The 16,110-nt window shown below is 36.2% G+C and overlaps 2 protein-coding genes across 2 annotated transcripts; one reads left to right on the top strand and one right to left on the bottom strand.

The window, feature by feature from the left end:
- The first annotated feature begins 1,374 nt into the window (after window positions 1-1,374).
- Window positions 1,375-7,945, top strand: LOC137936635 (calmodulin-binding receptor-like cytoplasmic kinase 3). Its single transcript, XM_068781434.1, has 7 exons — window positions 1,375-1,871; window positions 2,533-2,745; window positions 3,946-4,208; window positions 5,503-5,668; window positions 5,834-5,923; window positions 7,072-7,370; window positions 7,459-7,945. Exons 1-7 carry the CDS (start codon window positions 1,616-1,618, stop codon window positions 7,666-7,668), a joined length of 1,497 nt encoding a protein of 498 aa, XP_068637535.1. The 5' UTR covers window positions 1,375-1,615; the 3' UTR covers window positions 7,669-7,945.
- Window positions 7,946-9,129: 1,184 nt separating this feature from the next.
- On the bottom strand, window positions 9,130-14,729 carry LOC137936823 (putative chloride channel-like protein CLC-g). The gene is made up of 8 exons (XM_068781724.1): window positions 14,411-14,729; window positions 14,094-14,294; window positions 13,827-14,004; window positions 12,471-12,733; window positions 11,624-11,893; window positions 10,636-11,359; window positions 10,124-10,528; window positions 9,130-9,518 (listed from the first exon to the last, which is right to left on the bottom strand). Exons 1-8 carry the CDS (start codon window positions 14,557-14,559, stop codon window positions 9,381-9,383), a joined length of 2,328 nt encoding a protein of 775 aa, XP_068637825.1. The 5' UTR covers window positions 14,560-14,729; the 3' UTR covers window positions 9,130-9,380.
- Between the last annotated feature and the right edge of the window lie 1,381 nt (window positions 14,730-16,110).

Below are 16,110 nucleotides of genomic sequence, written 5' to 3'. Positions count from 1 at the left end.
ATGCTTACCGATGATTTAGCCACCTATGTGCCAATCGCACAGGGTGCAACCTTTTATGCCTTTTCTGTCGCTCCCTAGATTGATTATTAATTTTTATGAAAAAGTCACTAAAAGGTTTCTATATTTTTCTAAAATTTTATTAGAAATGTATATCCTAAGAAAAACATTTCTAGTTTTTCATAGGATATAAATTTTCACACTAGCCTATAAAAAATTATTATTATTATTATTATTATTATTATTATTATTATTATTATTATTATTATTATTATTATTATCGACTATAAAATTGTTATAGGCATTGTTCTAATTAAGGCTTTTAAGATTAGGTTGGATAAAAATAAATAAAAATTGAAAGTCCTCAAAATAAGAATTTTTATTAGTTCTTGTGAATGGATCTCATCTAACTTTCTTGAACCAATGAGAGATATCTTTTTGATTGACTCATTATTTTCATTTAAATTTTTTAGTCCTTTATATAACATATAATTGTCGTGTGCGGCTATGTCATATGTTACAGTCGATATAAAAAAAAATTCAAACCCACTATATGTTTGCAATCTGCAGATCGTCGAACTCTTGGTAAAATTAATCTCTTTTAATGTATTAATAGTTTACCTAAACACCTAATCCAGTTTTTTCTACTCTTATTTAATTCATAAATTATTAGCTAATGGTTGGTATTAGTTGTGGACCAAATCTCCATTTTTCTCTTTCTTTCTTATAAAAAATTCATTACATAAAAATATTTCTCGAAAATGACCACTTAAATTTTTAAATAAAATAATAATATTATGAATGAGATCCATTCACATTATCATCCAGATTATTATTATTATTATTATTATTATTATTATTATTATTATTATTATTATTATTATTATTATCATATCTCTACCCAAAAATAGGATAAATCTCTATATTCATTTATGAATATTTTTGAAATAATTGTAATTAAATAACTTAAATTAAATGAGATTAATTCATATAAAATTGTACAACTTGAAAATATAATATTTAAAATTTTGGGGTTAATATATTCTCATGTACATAAAAATATAAAATAAAATTTAAATTAAATGAGAAAAAGGGCGAGGATAATTTGAGGTTCCATTTGTTTCTGTCCTGTAGAGTTCTGACAGAATCCAATCAAATTATCTAATGCAAGGAATCTAGTGAATGAATCTAAATTCTCCTGTTACTGAAATTCCGTAGTCATGTCTACCGGAAAAAAAAGGGTAATAAGTGACCGCAATCTGTTAGCTTCAGAGAATTCAACTGTTTCATAAGTGACGCTTCTCCAACAGTCTTCCTTGTCTTAACGGTCAATTTTTCCCGGCAGGGAAAACATTTTCCGGATTTTTATCTTGATGCGTTGCTGACTAATCCAAGGCGGGCGGGCGTTACGTCACCCCACCTTCCGGGCGGGTCACTGCCGCCTTCCTTGGTGCTTCTGTCCAAATTTATCCTTACTCATTTACACTTCTGCTAACCCAATTTGAGTTCTCCCTTGTCTGGTCTTCTTTGTTTTCTTGGGTCTCCCGGATCGATCAACATGGTTGTCCGAGACAGAATCGGAGGTGTCCAGTTTTGGAGTCCTTGAATCGTTTCGGAAATGGCCGTATTGGTCTTTGTCCTTTTGATGCTCTCACAATTGACTGGTCCAGTTGTCACTGCTCAGTTGGTGGCTAATCCCGCTGAGGCGAGGTCTCTAGGAAGCGATTTGTTTTATGGTAATGGAAAGGGGCGGGACGATGTTCTTTTCTGTACTAGGTTGCGGTCTTATTACGAAGACGGTTTTTTCGTTGATTCTGAGCTTGAAATATGGGAAAGGATCGGAAAACGTTACTGCAATTTAGACTTACACGCAGGTAACATCCGCTTGCTGTTTTCGTTAACTTACTCTGTAATTTCAAGTTCCTTTTTTTTTTCTTTTTTTTTTCTTTTTTTTTTTTTTGTAAAAAGTGGCGTAGCATCTGTTCTGGATAAGGGCGATGGTTTGAAGATGCGGTCCAAGGATCTTGATGTATGTTCTTCGTAAGGAAGTTCTTACCTTTCTTACTGGTGTGGTTGTCAACATTGTACTTAAAAACAGGCCCATCAACAGAAAATGGTGAATGCCCGTGATCAGTTTTTTCACTGTTTTAACTAGGTATTCCAGTCTGTGTATATAAAAGTCAAAAGCGAGTCAAGATTGGGGTGACTCTTCAATCTAGGGGGGAGTTTATGAGATATTGGCAAGTCTGTCTTACTCGCATTGTTTCTGATGCTTATGATTTTAAAACCTTAAATTAATTTGAAGTGATCACCTTCAGCTAAGCCCTGAAGATGTATGCAGGCAATTTACTTTTACCAATACATGTTTTACTGCAAAACATATTGAAAGGAGTCCTGTTTTATGTCCGTTAGGTCCATATCTCTTTAGCCGATACAGTTATTAGTTTTTTGTGGATGGAAATTAAATTGGAAGAGATACTTTCATACCTTATTTTGTTCAGTTGCTTTATTATATGTTCATGTAATTCTTTGCAGGGGCTTCACATCAAAGAACCAAGAGAAAGCTTCTGCTACATTTAACAGATGATAAAAAAAGTGATGAAGTGAGCAAAGAAAAAAAACTTCCAGTGAAAGTGGCTATGGCAGTTTCTGGGACATTCCTTGTTTGTTGCGCTTTTCTATGCCCATGCTTTCATACAAGAAGGAAAGAAACTGCACATAACCCTCTGCCTAAAGATCCAAGTTCAAGTATGTCAAAGCTGATTGTCATTTATTGCTTGGCTTTCATAGTTGGCAATTCTTTTGTCAATGAGTTTAACTCCATGCTTTTGACATTTGACCTATGAAATACTGCATAAATGGGAGAAGAGTCAAATAAGATTGTTTTAACTGTCACTAGATCTCATATATATGCAAACACAGAATTTTAAAGGAATGATTAACTCTCACTGCGGACAGGCAATTCGAGCTAGCTTGGCCTAATAGGCACAGTAATCATTATACAACATTTCGAGTGAGCCACAACTATCTTAACAACAATGGTTGTATTGATTTATTGTCCTGCTATGGAGAAAAGGCTTATATATAACTCATTACTAATTACAATTGGGAAAAATGGTCAAACACTTTTACTTTTAACTCATGAACTGACATCCTTATTATGAAATCTAAATATTTTAGGTTTATCCAGAATAACATTTATCCCTTTCCATCATAGAGTTGTAATCATAGATTTTTTTTCTTTTAAAGTATCCATCGTAAATTCCTTTGGGTTTAGGGACACCCGACTTACTGTAAGATGAGCTATGAATTAGTTTTAACCTCTTTAGGAGCGTGTGGTTACAGTATGTGCTCTGACACTTTTTGCAATCACTATATTTAATCTTGTTATGGGTAAAAAAGATCCCACTGTTCAGTGGCTATATATAATACATATTTCATTGTAGTTATTGTGGGAAAATTGTGCCTCTGCAGTTTAGATTTGAAGATCTATGTTATTAGTTGGGAAATGGTCTCCTAATATTGGGTAGTTATCTTGGGAGGAGTTAATTCAGTTTGAACCTCAAAACAAAATCCACTTTGCACTTTAACTTTTCTGTTGGCTTGTCAGTGACAAATGTAGGGGCCACTATATGGTTAATAGAAGTCACATAATGTAGTAGTTTGATTACTGTTTGTATTGCATTCATATATTAAGGAGTGCAGCTTACGTTTCACAAAGTTCATCAGAGTGGAGTAAAAGCAGCTCACAAGTTTTGTATTTGTCCATTTGGAGGCTCCGGCAAACACATCACAAAAACCCTTTATATCAAGTTATTCCAGTAAAACTGATAACTTCTGGAAGCAGAGCAAACCATCTTACAAATTACTGACCAGAAAAATGTTACTACAAAGTGCTGATAATAGAAGTATGGGAGCCATTGTTGACTAATTTTTTTGCTTCTTCAGTGGATTCAGTTTCATCTCATGGAGCAAGCTCAGCTTCTGAAAGAATCCTGGCTAGTCCACTTCGAGTACCTCCTAGTCCATCTCGATTTGCAACAACTCCTCAGTTAACTAGAATTGGTTCCATACATCTAAATATGAGTCAAGTCCTCAAAGCTACACGCAACTTTTCACCCTTGCTGAAGATAGGCGAAGGAGGTTTTGGAACAGTGTACCGGGCTGAATTGCAGGATGGCCAAGTTGTCGCCATTAAACGAGCAAAGAAGGTAATAATCAATTCATTTTGGTGATTCTGAATGTTAATCCTTTTAATTTCATATATACATGGAAGTGATTTTCATCAAACAATATTGGGACTTTGTTTTTCTTAAATCAGTGGACTCTTAAAAAGCTGCAGTCATACTCTACAATTGACTGTGAAAGAAGACAAGTTAACTTAGTATGACCTTGCTGGTTCCTTGAACGATACATATTCTAGGGTAGGTAGATAGGGAATTATCTCCATTTTTCATCCATTGCATAAGCGCTTTGAAGCTGTTTTATAGGTTTTGCTTTGCGCTGAGTAGTTCATTAGCTCAAACTCCAGAATTTTTTCTCAAAGAAGAATCAAGTGCTTAGCTTTTGAAACCATAAAATAAATTTGTTTATTTCAACTTGAATTCACTTGGCATACATTTAGCTACATGTCGTGAAGAATTCAGTGAGACATATCCATAACCTTCACTATATTCTGATTTTGTTTTCATCTCTTTGTTCTTTCTTTATCTTTTCTTTCCCTCTTATTATCTTATCTCAATTTTTATTTTCTTCTCAGGAGTATTCGTGTCTATTGAGCTCTTTGACCAATAATTTTGAAAACAAATTATGTTACCAGCTCTCAGTTGATATTTTCTCGAAGTTCTAGTGTTCATTGAAAAGTTATATTGATTTGCCAGAATCTTTCTTGCTTAAGCATTCTCATGGAAAGATTGACTGTAAAGTACTTGAAGTTCACTGCATGTGTGGCAAAGGATGACGTTGTCAAGCAATATAGTTATTCTTGCAAGCTCTGCTTCGTTGTCATCCTCAGATGCTCACTGCATGTATGGCAAAGTATGACGTTGTCAAGCAATATAGTTATTCTTGCAAGCTCTGCTTCTTTGTCATCCTCAGATGTATTTAGGGGAGAGACCTGCCATTTATATTATTTTGATGGAAGTATAGTTGAGATCCAGTTTCAGATAAAAACCTTGACCTACAAACAGTCAGTTTAAGAAAAGTTGGCTCTCAGCTGAAAGTTCAGGGCCTATATGGCAAAAACTACCATTTTTGTGAGAGGTTTTGGACCATGCATTATTCAATATTTCTTTTTTAAGCTAGTCAGCTTGGCAACAAAGAAAACACTTACAAGTGGACACCTGTGGATCCCAGATCTTGTACAAATATGCTGGAATTCCTCAGCAGTGGGAGATTTTCCCTGTTTCAAAATTTTCATTTATTTTAGGTTTTTCTTTGACATTTTTATTTGAGGATTTGAGTTTGGAATTAATTTTATGATGCCTATCATACTGATTTCGACAGGAACATTTTGATGCTATGCGAAATGAATTCAGTAGTGAAATTGATCTGCTAGCCAAAATCGAACATCTGAATCTAGTTAAGCTGCTTGGCTATGTTGATAAAGGAAATGAGCGCGTTATCATCACTGAGTATGTTCCAAATGGGACTCTGAGGGAACATCTAGATGGTAAAATCATCTTGTTACTAATCTACTTGAAAATTTACGACTACTTGAGTTGGAGTTGTTAAAGAATTTTCTGTTGTTGTTTTTTCTGTCATTTTTTTCTTACAAGGAATTAATTTTTTTTTTTTAAATTCAAAATTTTTAACTAATAACTCTCATGTTTGGCAGTTATGCATGGAAAAATTCTGGACTTCAACCAGCGGCTAGAAATAGCAATAGATGTCACTCATGCCCTAACTTATCTCCATTTATATGCTGGTTAGCCACTCTTAACACCCTCATCTTTCTTCTCTCTCTTTCTCTCCCTAAGTTGCATATGTGTGTGATTACTGCAATGACTGAAACAAATGGCCCTTCCTTACCCTTACCACTTCTCAGTTCTGCTGTGAGTTAGACTAAAATGAGAAATTTCTAGCCAGATACTCATAATCTGTGTTTATGTGGTTAGAGTGGAAGGTGTATTACAATATTACCATCTGAAATATATGTAGTCTTTTTTTTCAGATCAGTTTATTCTTTGTTTCTTATAATTTTGGTTAGTTGTAAGCATAATATGTAAATAAGAACAACATCAACCTGTATGATATTTGAAAAACTTAAATGAAGGGAAAGAATAATTATGAAGATGTTCCTGTTAAGGACAAGATAAATACAGATGTAACTTCAACAGAAACTTAAAATGCACTATTAAGAACTGAAGGATATTAGAAATTATGCTTGTACTGAATGAACGGACTTCCACAGACAGTACTATGACGAGTAGAGCTACATTACTGCAATAGATGTTAGAGTTTATGCCCTACATAAAAAATTACAAGGTAGGCCTGCAGGTGATGAACAGTTGAATTTGCTTCTGGTTACCTTGCAGAATATGTCTAAATCTGGGGTTTTTCATGTTGTATTCAAAGAACCAGCTCATTTTGCATTAATTGACTGGATTGAAAATGGTGAAAACAGATGTAGTTATTTTTGCTGTGCACTTTGATTGTTTGTGCTTCTATTGTCCTGCTAGTTAAGATGACGTAGCGTAGTTGATAATGACACCCAGAATAGGAAGTATATATAGGCCTTCTCAGACTTATTGAGCTGAAACAAACTGAGTTCATACTCAGCTTGGATTAAGTTCAATTAGTGTTATGGGCATAAAACTGAAAATTCTGATCAAGGGCTAAGAACCTGTGAGCTGAGAGACATCCAACTGAAAATGACAGAATTTGAAGCTTTATGGCTCAGAGAAGTAGGAAAAAGAGGACTAGAGTTATTAAGATAAAAAAGCAGGCACTTTGATTGAATAATCTGAAAGGATTCTACTGAAATGAACGGTGTATGTTGTATTAAGTGGATATGAGCTGGGATTTTGACTGTTGAAAATACATTGAACCCTCTTAATTCTGATGTGTGAGCAGAAAGGCCAATTATCCACCGAGATGTCAAGTCGTCAAATATACTGCTGACTGAGAATTTGAGAGCTAAGGTGGCAGATTTTGGGTTTGCAAGGCTTGGTCCAATGGAAGCTGATCAAACTCATATCTCAACCAAAGTGAAAGGAACTGCTGGATACCTGGACCCTGAATACCTAAAAACCTATCAACTTACACAAAAGAGCGATGTGTACTCCTTCGGCATTCTTCTCATAGAAATTCTTTCGGCAAGGCGGCCAGTGGAGTTGAAGAAAACCACAGAAGAAAGGGTTACAGTAAGATGGGTAAGCATCTGAATCCCTAGCTTATATGTGGTGTTTGTGATGGCTCATGATTAATCAATTAAGCAAACTCACTTGGTTGATATCACAGGCATTCAAGAAATACAATGAAGGGGACCTAAGGGATATCATGGATCCACTTATAGATGAAGAGATAGATACAGAGATCTTCTCAAAGATTCTCAGCCTTGCGTTTGAATGTGCCGCCCCTACGCGAGCTGATCGGCCAACAATGAAAGAAGTAGGAGTGCAATTGTGGGGAATAAGACATGATTATCTTAGAAGAGCCAGGCGAGGGTAAAACATCTTCCTTAATTTTGACCTTCATAGGTAAATCAATCAGCTGATAACAGCGAGACTTTGATTCTTTAAGTGAAGCCCACTTTTTGTTGGCTTCCTTGAGTACTTTGCACCATCCCATATCCTATTATTAGTTATCTAAAAAGAAAATAAAAATCCTATATCCTGTTGTTTGTTTGGTAGTGGCTGTTTGCTGATTCAACTTGTGTAAACACACTGACCCATGGGGTGCAGAGATCAAGTCTTTATAGAAAAGAACTGGAAATGCTTTATTCTGCTGTGTTGTCTTTCTGGAATGCCTTTGTTTTGTGCGTTAAATACCAGCTTCCAGAATCCTTAAATGTCCATCTAGTTGAAGTTTCCATTGTCAGATATGTTGTATCATATTACTGGCAAGATAGCATCCCATGTACAAATCCTATATTAGACCTTAAATCCCAGTAGATCAAATAACTTGGAATTGCCAAAATTCGAATTCAAGTCGATTCATTGACACTCAAACACATGATATCCTATCAGGGCACTAAGAAGATTTTGAATTTCCTCTGAGGATTTAATTCCTAGTTTTATAGTATATTATTTATTTCTAAAATTATTAAGATATTAAATGTAAGGATGAGAATGGCAATTGAATTAAGAGGTCAAAGGTTGCAGAGAGAGAATTTGATGAAGGTTCACTTTTAGAGTAAGGGCCATGAACTCCATCACAAGGTGGTAGTTTCGTAAATATGAGACTGGCCCGAATTGATGGACACATGTTGTAAAACGAACATGAGTCTAGCAACGACATAAATGTTAAAAACCACGACATATGCTCATATGAGAATTTTATTTATAATAAGAATCACGTAGAATGTTAAAAAAAAAAAAATAGAGGTAGTTTTAGTCTCATAGAAATTAAACATCAGAATTTACTCTAAAATTCAAAATTCAGTCCATATATTGTAAGGCTCTAAGAGTCGTTCAAATCAATAGACAACGCAATTGTGTCTTGTAGAGAAAAACGCTTATCTCTCTCTCTCTCTCTCTCTCTCTCTTTCTCTCTCTTTTTCTCCTTTTTTTTTAGATTTTTCTTCTTCTATTGTAGTGTCGACGAGTCCAACACGTCATCTTGTGCTTGAAACGAAATGACCAAGATGAGTTTCTTGTGCTCGTATTGGTGATTGCAGATGTTGGTGCTATTTTCATCTCAAGATTGGTTGGACGTAGTGAAATGTGGTTACAAGGAGCCAAAGAAATATGAACTACAAACTCAAGAAGAGCACAAGAATTTGATGGAGAGGAAAAAGAAAAATATGAAGGCCCTGAATTGTATCATGTAGGTGGTTAGAGAAGAACATCTTGCATAGAGTTCATAGGACAAAAACATTCAAGGATTCCTAAAGTTTCAATCTCTAAGACTATAGTGGAGAGTCAAAAAAATAATTGAGAGAATAAGAAATTTCAAAAGAGCCTAGAAATCTTTGTCGGAGTTTCAAATTACAAAAATACCCTTATAAACTTAATAAACTTAATCTCCTTATATCTCCCTAACTACACATCCTATGTACATGAAAATTTAACCAGTGATATAATTTAACATGCAGAACAAGATTACATAAAAAAAATTAACGACTGAAGTAGTAAAATGACCAAAATACCCCTGGATGTATTTTCTAACAATACCTTAAGAGCTGTATAAAATTAAACTGCCAATCATTGGACTTGGCATCATTATCTAAAAAAAAAAAACATTTTGAAAGGGTGAAGGCGCATTTTTTTCCATCTACTCTGCCTTAATGTTGGATGAAGTCCCAGTATGTGCTCAGCCATAAAATCGTGCCTTGTCAACACACCCACTACTGGATCTCTCTGCAACAGCCAAAACAGAAAAAAAAGGAAAAAAAAAAAGTATAATATAATGATATCAGTTAAAGAATGCAGAGAAAAAAATGCAATAAACCTTTTAGCAGCAAGACCGTGTAAGACTTATCAACAAATGTCCTTGTGTAAAAGGCCGAAATAGGATGCTGGCACCATAGTAGCTGTAATAGCCCCAAGAGGTTACCAGAAATGATGCTAGTGTAGGCCTTTCTCTCCATAGGACATTGTAACAACAACACTATATGAGAAACACTTCACAGAAAAACGTTTTTGGAAGAAAAAAAATAGTTAGAATTTTACATGATTCAGAAAATTGAACAAAAATAAGAACTGGAGAAACCTTTTTTCAAATATGAAAATTTTCTACTAAGTTACACTGTTTCATGACATTAAAGATTTCATATAATTCCTAAACAACCTGAATTTTGGTTATAGCATGGAAATTTCCAAAATTATCAGAGTGACTTCAACCTCTTTTCCCAAAGGCTAGATATTGCATTTATACTTAGATCTGTTTGACAGCATGACACTTTCTTCAATGCAGTAGCATGAGACAGTACAATTATGGAAAACAAATGAAACAGCTTGCTTACACAAGAAGCCTTTGGGATCACCAAAAGATGCCGCAGCCCAACTTCGCGAAAAAGAGCAAGTGCTTTTGCTAGCGACATGGTCTCAACAACGGTATATGGTGAAGTATTTGTAAAAGGATGCAAATCAATGAACATGTCCATCTCTTCAGCTGTCAATTCAATATCTTCTATCCTGTCACGCCGACCAGAGCCCCATTTTGCAAAATCATTAGCTGAAAAGCAGAATGTCGCATCTATTCCAGTTAATGTACGAGTGGGTGAGAAACACTTCTTTTTCAACAATACAAGAAGGTGGGCTCGCAGCACCAGGCCAGACAGTACAGGTAAATCCGAAAAAGGTGGCTCATCAATAACTGGAAACCCATTATGCCTCGTAGTTTTGAGGACATGCACAATAGTCCCCACCTATGAAATGAGGCAACAACATTTTATTCATGTAATAAATTCAAAAGACGAACCAAAAAAAAGTATGAGCAGAGAAAAGATTAATGAGTGAAAGAGGCAGTGCTAACCTTCTCCAGACCATTGAAAAATTGCAATGGACCTGATACAACATCAATAACTGTCAGCTGTCTCATGTAGGGCTCTGCGTGTGTCTCCAAATAGGGAAGGCCCTTCAGTTTGACAATAATATCATATATATTGCCATTGAAAGTGTCTGCCACTGTTTTAGAAATGAGGAGAACAAGCATCACTAAGGGGAGCAACAATAAATTGTTGGTTAATTCCAAGAGAATGACACATAAAGACACAGTCATCCTCATGGATCCTCCAAGAAGAGAAGCAGAGCCAAGAACAGCAAAAAGCCCATGGTTAAGACTTGAGCGTGACCCCATCATCATCCCCACAAAACGTCCATAAGTTGCACCTGTCAATATGACAGGCACAAACAAACCAGAAGGGAGCACTATTCCATAACTCAATACTCCAAGAAAATAAGATGTTACAAGAAACAAGAGAATTGATGAAGAGTAGAACTCATTGTCTGTGCCTGCACTGAAAAGGTTTCTAATTGTGTCATCATTTGTGTTGAAAAATAGACTGGCAAGGTCGTTATAATGTCCAGGGGGACACTGGAACTTCTTGAAGTTACCAGATCTTCCTATTGTAGGACAGGCTTCGGATGCATCTGTTGGACAAGGTCGGCACTGTGCAAGCCAAGGTAGCCCAAAGAGACAGCAAGATGTGAATACTGAGATTGAGCAAGCAAGAAGCAATTTGTATGCAGAACCTTTCCTGTAATAGCAAATTAACAGAGTTAATAAGTTCAATAAAGCCATAAATCTATCAGTTATATTACCAACTGAACATACACATCCACATTCGGAGGTGAGACCATTGAAGCTTCAGCATCATTATGAAAACTGAGAAAATACACCATGTATTTGGTGAAGGTCCCACCACATTCACCCAGGCCACAGCCAAAATGAGAAAAAATAAGCTACATTTGCCAACTTCAGCTTTAAATTTTAAATTATTGAGGCAAGGTGGAAGACATACTCATGAATGTAAGTGTACACTCGGAGAACCTTGTTGAGAAGAAAGTTGTATAAACTCCCCAATATGCCACCAATAATTCCAAGGACAATGACTGGAGGCAAGTCAGCTAGGTGATAAGAAATAGATGCAGAGGTGACATCAAACATTATAAGACCACCTTTTCCGAATAATCCACACTTTCCACTGTTACATAGGTCAATAAATGCCCGAAGCACTACAGCAACTACAGCTGTGGTGAAAAAAGCTCTCCAGAGAAGCGCACTCCTCCACCTGGAAATTAGAGATTCTAGCTATTAACATTTAATACTGTCAAACTAAAGCAAGGAAAAATCGTGAAGCCATAAGAATTTATGACTGAAATAGTTAGAATGCATGTTTAGGTTCATAGAGGTGTCAGGAAATATCAAGTCTGAGTAATTTTACCCTCCTCGGCTGGTCAAACTTCTGTATAGGAAAGAATTAAAAAGAAGAGTGAAATAATGAATTCCCTGGAGTTACTATGAATTCTTTGCCTAAATTCAACTATTCTATTTCATTTTTTTATATCTTCTACCAATTATCATGTTTTTTGAAACACTTATCTTTCTATGCATCTTTCCCAGTGAAGGTCCAATGGACCAGATTATAGAGTTTCCAAAGTACTGCTGAGGTCATTGTAATACAAATATGCCTCTCTTAGTTGTCCAAACAAAGACCTGAATCATCCACAACCCTTCAGAATGCAGGATTTGATGAACTGACCTACTTTTTAAGTTCCAAACAGTAAGATAGACCCAAGAAGGAAAAATGGAGCCATCCCAAGAAAACAAAACTGAAAGTGAATGTTGCAGTCAAAGTTATGTAATACCATGATGACACCTCTTCAAGAGCAAAAAGAAGACCACCAACTGGTGCTCGAAAGGCAGCAGCAATTCCAGCAGCTGATCCACAGGTAACAAAATCACGCCTGTCTCTATCATTTTTAAAGTACCGCAGCCATCTCCAAGTCAATCTGTATCTTTTGGATCCTCCTTGACCTAGTAATGCAGCAATACAAGCACCCGTGTGAAGCATGGGACCTGCCTTGCCCACATGGAGGGATGCCGATACAGCACAAATGCTACCAATCATCTAAGATCATCAACATATACATTAAACCAAATTTAAGATGCAGTCTACTGAAGTTAATTTGGTGAACTAATCTTTGCACGACATGTTTTACCAACTGATAAGAGATACTGCAGAAAAGAAAAATAATTCCTATGTTTGCCGCATGGTGTTTACAGAAAACCGTCATTTGCTAGGCACCGGCTACGTTTTACAGATGGCACTTTGAACTGGTTCAGTTTTTCTTTCCACAACTGATCCTTTCTTTAACTAGTAACTGGCAAGATATGATGAGATAAAAAAGGAGCAAGAATTATGCATAATTCCCCAAAAACTGTTTTTTTTTTTTTTTTTGCTTCTGCCCATCATAAAACAGAAAGAACCTACAAATCTTTGCACCACCACAAATATCTGTTCAACTATTTTATTTCCACAAAATGAGTGCCAACTGCCAATTACTCCATTCATACAGTTCACAACAAGAGCTATCAGAACATCATGTGCTTGACGAAAATCTTGAATTTCGGATAAAGGGAAATTAATAAGCAAGCAAGCATATAATTCTGACTCCAGAAACGAAAAATAACTTTTATGATCCAGTCTCCAAAATACCACACTTGGATTCTCCGCAGGCTTGGAGCCCATAAAATTGTTCTTCTGATAACCATTAAATGATAGAAAATATTAAATGTGAGCGATATACTGAGTATCCTTAGCTATTTGTATATTTGAATATGTTGACATTACTTGTCCCAGAAAGGGAAGGCGTAGATGGATGATAAGCAAATTCTCTACCAAATCCCAACAGCCAAACTTGTAGTCTGAAAAGGTTTATGCAGTCTGCAAAATATTTTTTGGCCTACAAACTTTATTTTAAGATTTACCCTGATGTCGGAGGAAGTTCCTTCAAGATGAAATAACTTGAGGATAAGTTGAGATTGAGATACTTATCAAAAGAGACAGCTCTTAAAGATCATTATGAAAGGAAAGAAAAATTTGAAACATATTGATGCACATTTGACAACAAAACGTAAGACATTGTGTTCATACTAGCCAACCTAATGGAAAAGAGGGAAGTTAAATGTAGAATCTTTTGTTGAATTCTGAAAATATTTACGTTTACGATCAGAGTCCGAGGTGCAAAAATTCGGGGAGCATCCACACCGTTCAAATAAGCCTTCACTTCAGGAATACCAGAACCCGCAGCGGCAGGAGCAAAGTAAGTGGTAATGACCGAAGAGAACAGTGTAAGCACAAGATTCGTAGCGGCGAAAACCCCAAATGCCTGCCCGAACCTACACCAAATCATAACGACTTAATCAAATTCTTCCAAAGTACGTGCTTAACGTAACAAAAACTATTAAAAATTACCGAAGCCACGCACTTTCTTTCAAGCATCAAATTGGATGTGACTACAAACTTGACTCCAGCAAGATTCTCGACTGAGATGTTATTAAAGAATCCGACGAGACCAGCTAAAACGCCAATCAGAAAACAGAGAGTCCATTTCATGAGAATGTACTGAAAAATTTGGAGGCGGCTTCGCCTCCGCCAGTCTTGCTTGAAAAACTCGTTCTCGATGATCCTGGCAATTTTAGAACAAATAATGAAGTTCACAAAACTGATAACGAATAATAACAGCAGAAAAATAAGTAAACAGTTTCATAAGAAAAGGAGAGAGAGAAAGGAAAGAAAACTTGCTCGTAGTCAAGGCTCTCGATAGGGGAGACGTTAGCACCGACAAGAGCAAGCTGCGATGTGGCATTAGAGGCCGATCGTCGAAGCCGCCGACGGTAATCATGCTCGTCGGGATTCAGCAGCGGAGTTTCTAAGTCTGCTTCTCCATCCATGGATTGAAATTCTTCCCTTCTCCTCCAAAATTGAAGTAAGACTAATCTTTCCTCCCTTCCCCTTCAATTATCCATAGTCTTCTCGTGGCGTCTGCGACCAATTCGATGAGGCAAGAGCGTGACAGAAAAGCAGCACTCCGAACGGGGGTTGGCCTTGGATGTCACTGAGATCCAACCGGCACAGCCGCGAGTTTAGAGGAGCATTTAATAGAATAAGAAAACGACAGGAGAACATGAATAAAGGTTTAAACAGCCAGAGAAAAAACATCAAACGAAACGAAAAGAAAACTTTAACGTAAGACGCGAGTGAGAATCTTTCAACTGCACGCAGAACCGCAGGTAGGCCCGGACGAAGGACTGATTACTGGAGTCTCCTTCCATCCTTGGCTACTATAACAGTTCCAGACGAAGACGACAGAGACAGGGAAACCAGAAGTCGACTTCCCGGGGCGGGCCATGCGAGTGCATAACTCAGAAGGGAAAGGAAGGTTCGTCCAAACCAGATTTTAATTGGATAGAGCGATGGCCTTCGCCTCTGTCTCCGATATCAGAATTCAGGTTCTCTCACGAGCGCAGATAAGACGAAAGAGTGAAGGAATCTCGCGTTTCGCCCATTACTACAATCGTCAAGGTTTTCGGATCAAGTAGTTGACCGGAGAGTGATGACGGGCAAGTAATTTAAACATGACAAGTAGAGGTTTTCCCGTCTTCGAAAGAGTCAAAGTTGGAGATTCAGCCAAAACTGTATTTAAGCCGCTACTACTACTAGGATTAATTAATTTGGGATAGTACTAATTAATGGAGATTAAGAAACTTAAATGTGCCAATTAGCGAAACCGAGCGATCGTGCGTACTGTAATGGTTAAGCAAGCCACGTCCACTTTAACGAAACGAGTGGGGCATAGTTGCAGAGGAGCGCCATCATCGCAGTTTCCGCGATGCTTCATCTTAAACTTTGTTCTGAAGGAGAGGACGGAGGGTATATTAGACATTCGGACTCCCCCGGCAACCAAAATTTAACCTAAATTTTTTTTTTTATAATTTATTCTAATCTTACGTAATTATTATATTAATTTATAATAAACTGTAATCATTAAGTAATATAATATAATTTTTTAAATTAATTTATTAATATATTTTAATTCTACACATTAAATCATTTATAAGTGTAGTAACTAAATTTATTTAAGTATATTATAAAAAATTACTCATTATTTTGTTGATATCATATTTTTCATTTTCGGGTACTAACATTGGAATCTATTTTTCAATGTACTTAAACTCGTCTACACTAATTTTGATCAACTAGTTTTAAGGGTACTGTCTTTCGTAACAACAAGAGTGCACTTGCTATTGCAATGAATCTTGTTTTATATGAGTGCATAAAACATATTGAAATAAATTGTTATTTTGTCGATTATCATATTGATCGTAAAATTATTTAACTTTTGTTTGTTCTTTCACATGATCAGTTAGCTAACTTGTTGACAAGGAATTTTGTCATGAATGTCATTGATTTCTTATTGACAAATTCATCAAGACCCCATTGCT

Source organism: Aristolochia californica, unplaced genomic scaffold (genome assembly GCF_029961685.1).
Source record: "Aristolochia californica isolate CCGP_79_NKW_82.1479 unplaced genomic scaffold, dmAriCali1.0.hap1 SCAF_7, whole genome shotgun sequence".
Classification (NCBI taxonomy): Eukaryota; Viridiplantae; Streptophyta; class Magnoliopsida; order Piperales; family Aristolochiaceae; genus Aristolochia; species Aristolochia californica.
Note: the sequence above shows the minus strand (reverse complement) of the source record. Positions and strands in the feature narration are given on the sequence as shown.

Excerpts from the sequence above, each read along its gene's own strand:
- LOC137936635 (XM_068781434.1), top strand. The coding sequence starts at position 1,616 with ATGGCCGTATTGGTCTTTGTCCTTTTGATGCTCTCACAATTGACTGGT. Across the intron at positions 2,746-3,945 it reads GCCTAAAGATCCAAGTTCAA|TGGATTCAGTTTCATCTCAT; the intron begins GTATGTCAAAGC and ends TTGCTTCTTCAG. Across the intron at positions 5,924-7,071 it reads TTATCTCCATTTATATGCTG|AAAGGCCAATTATCCACCGA; the intron begins GTTAGCCACTCT and ends ATGTGTGAGCAG.
- LOC137936823 (XM_068781724.1), bottom strand. The coding sequence starts at position 14,559 with ATGGATGGAGAAGCAGACTTAGAAACTCCGCTGCTGAATCCCGACGAG. Across the intron at positions 11,894-12,470 it reads CTTGAAGAGGTGTCATCATG|GTGGAGGAGTGCGCTTCTCT; the intron begins GTATTACATAAC and ends TCTAATTTCCAG. Across the intron at positions 10,529-10,635 it reads TTTTCAATGGTCTGGAGAAG|GTGGGGACTATTGTGCATGT; the intron begins GTTAGCACTGCC and ends CTCATTTCATAG.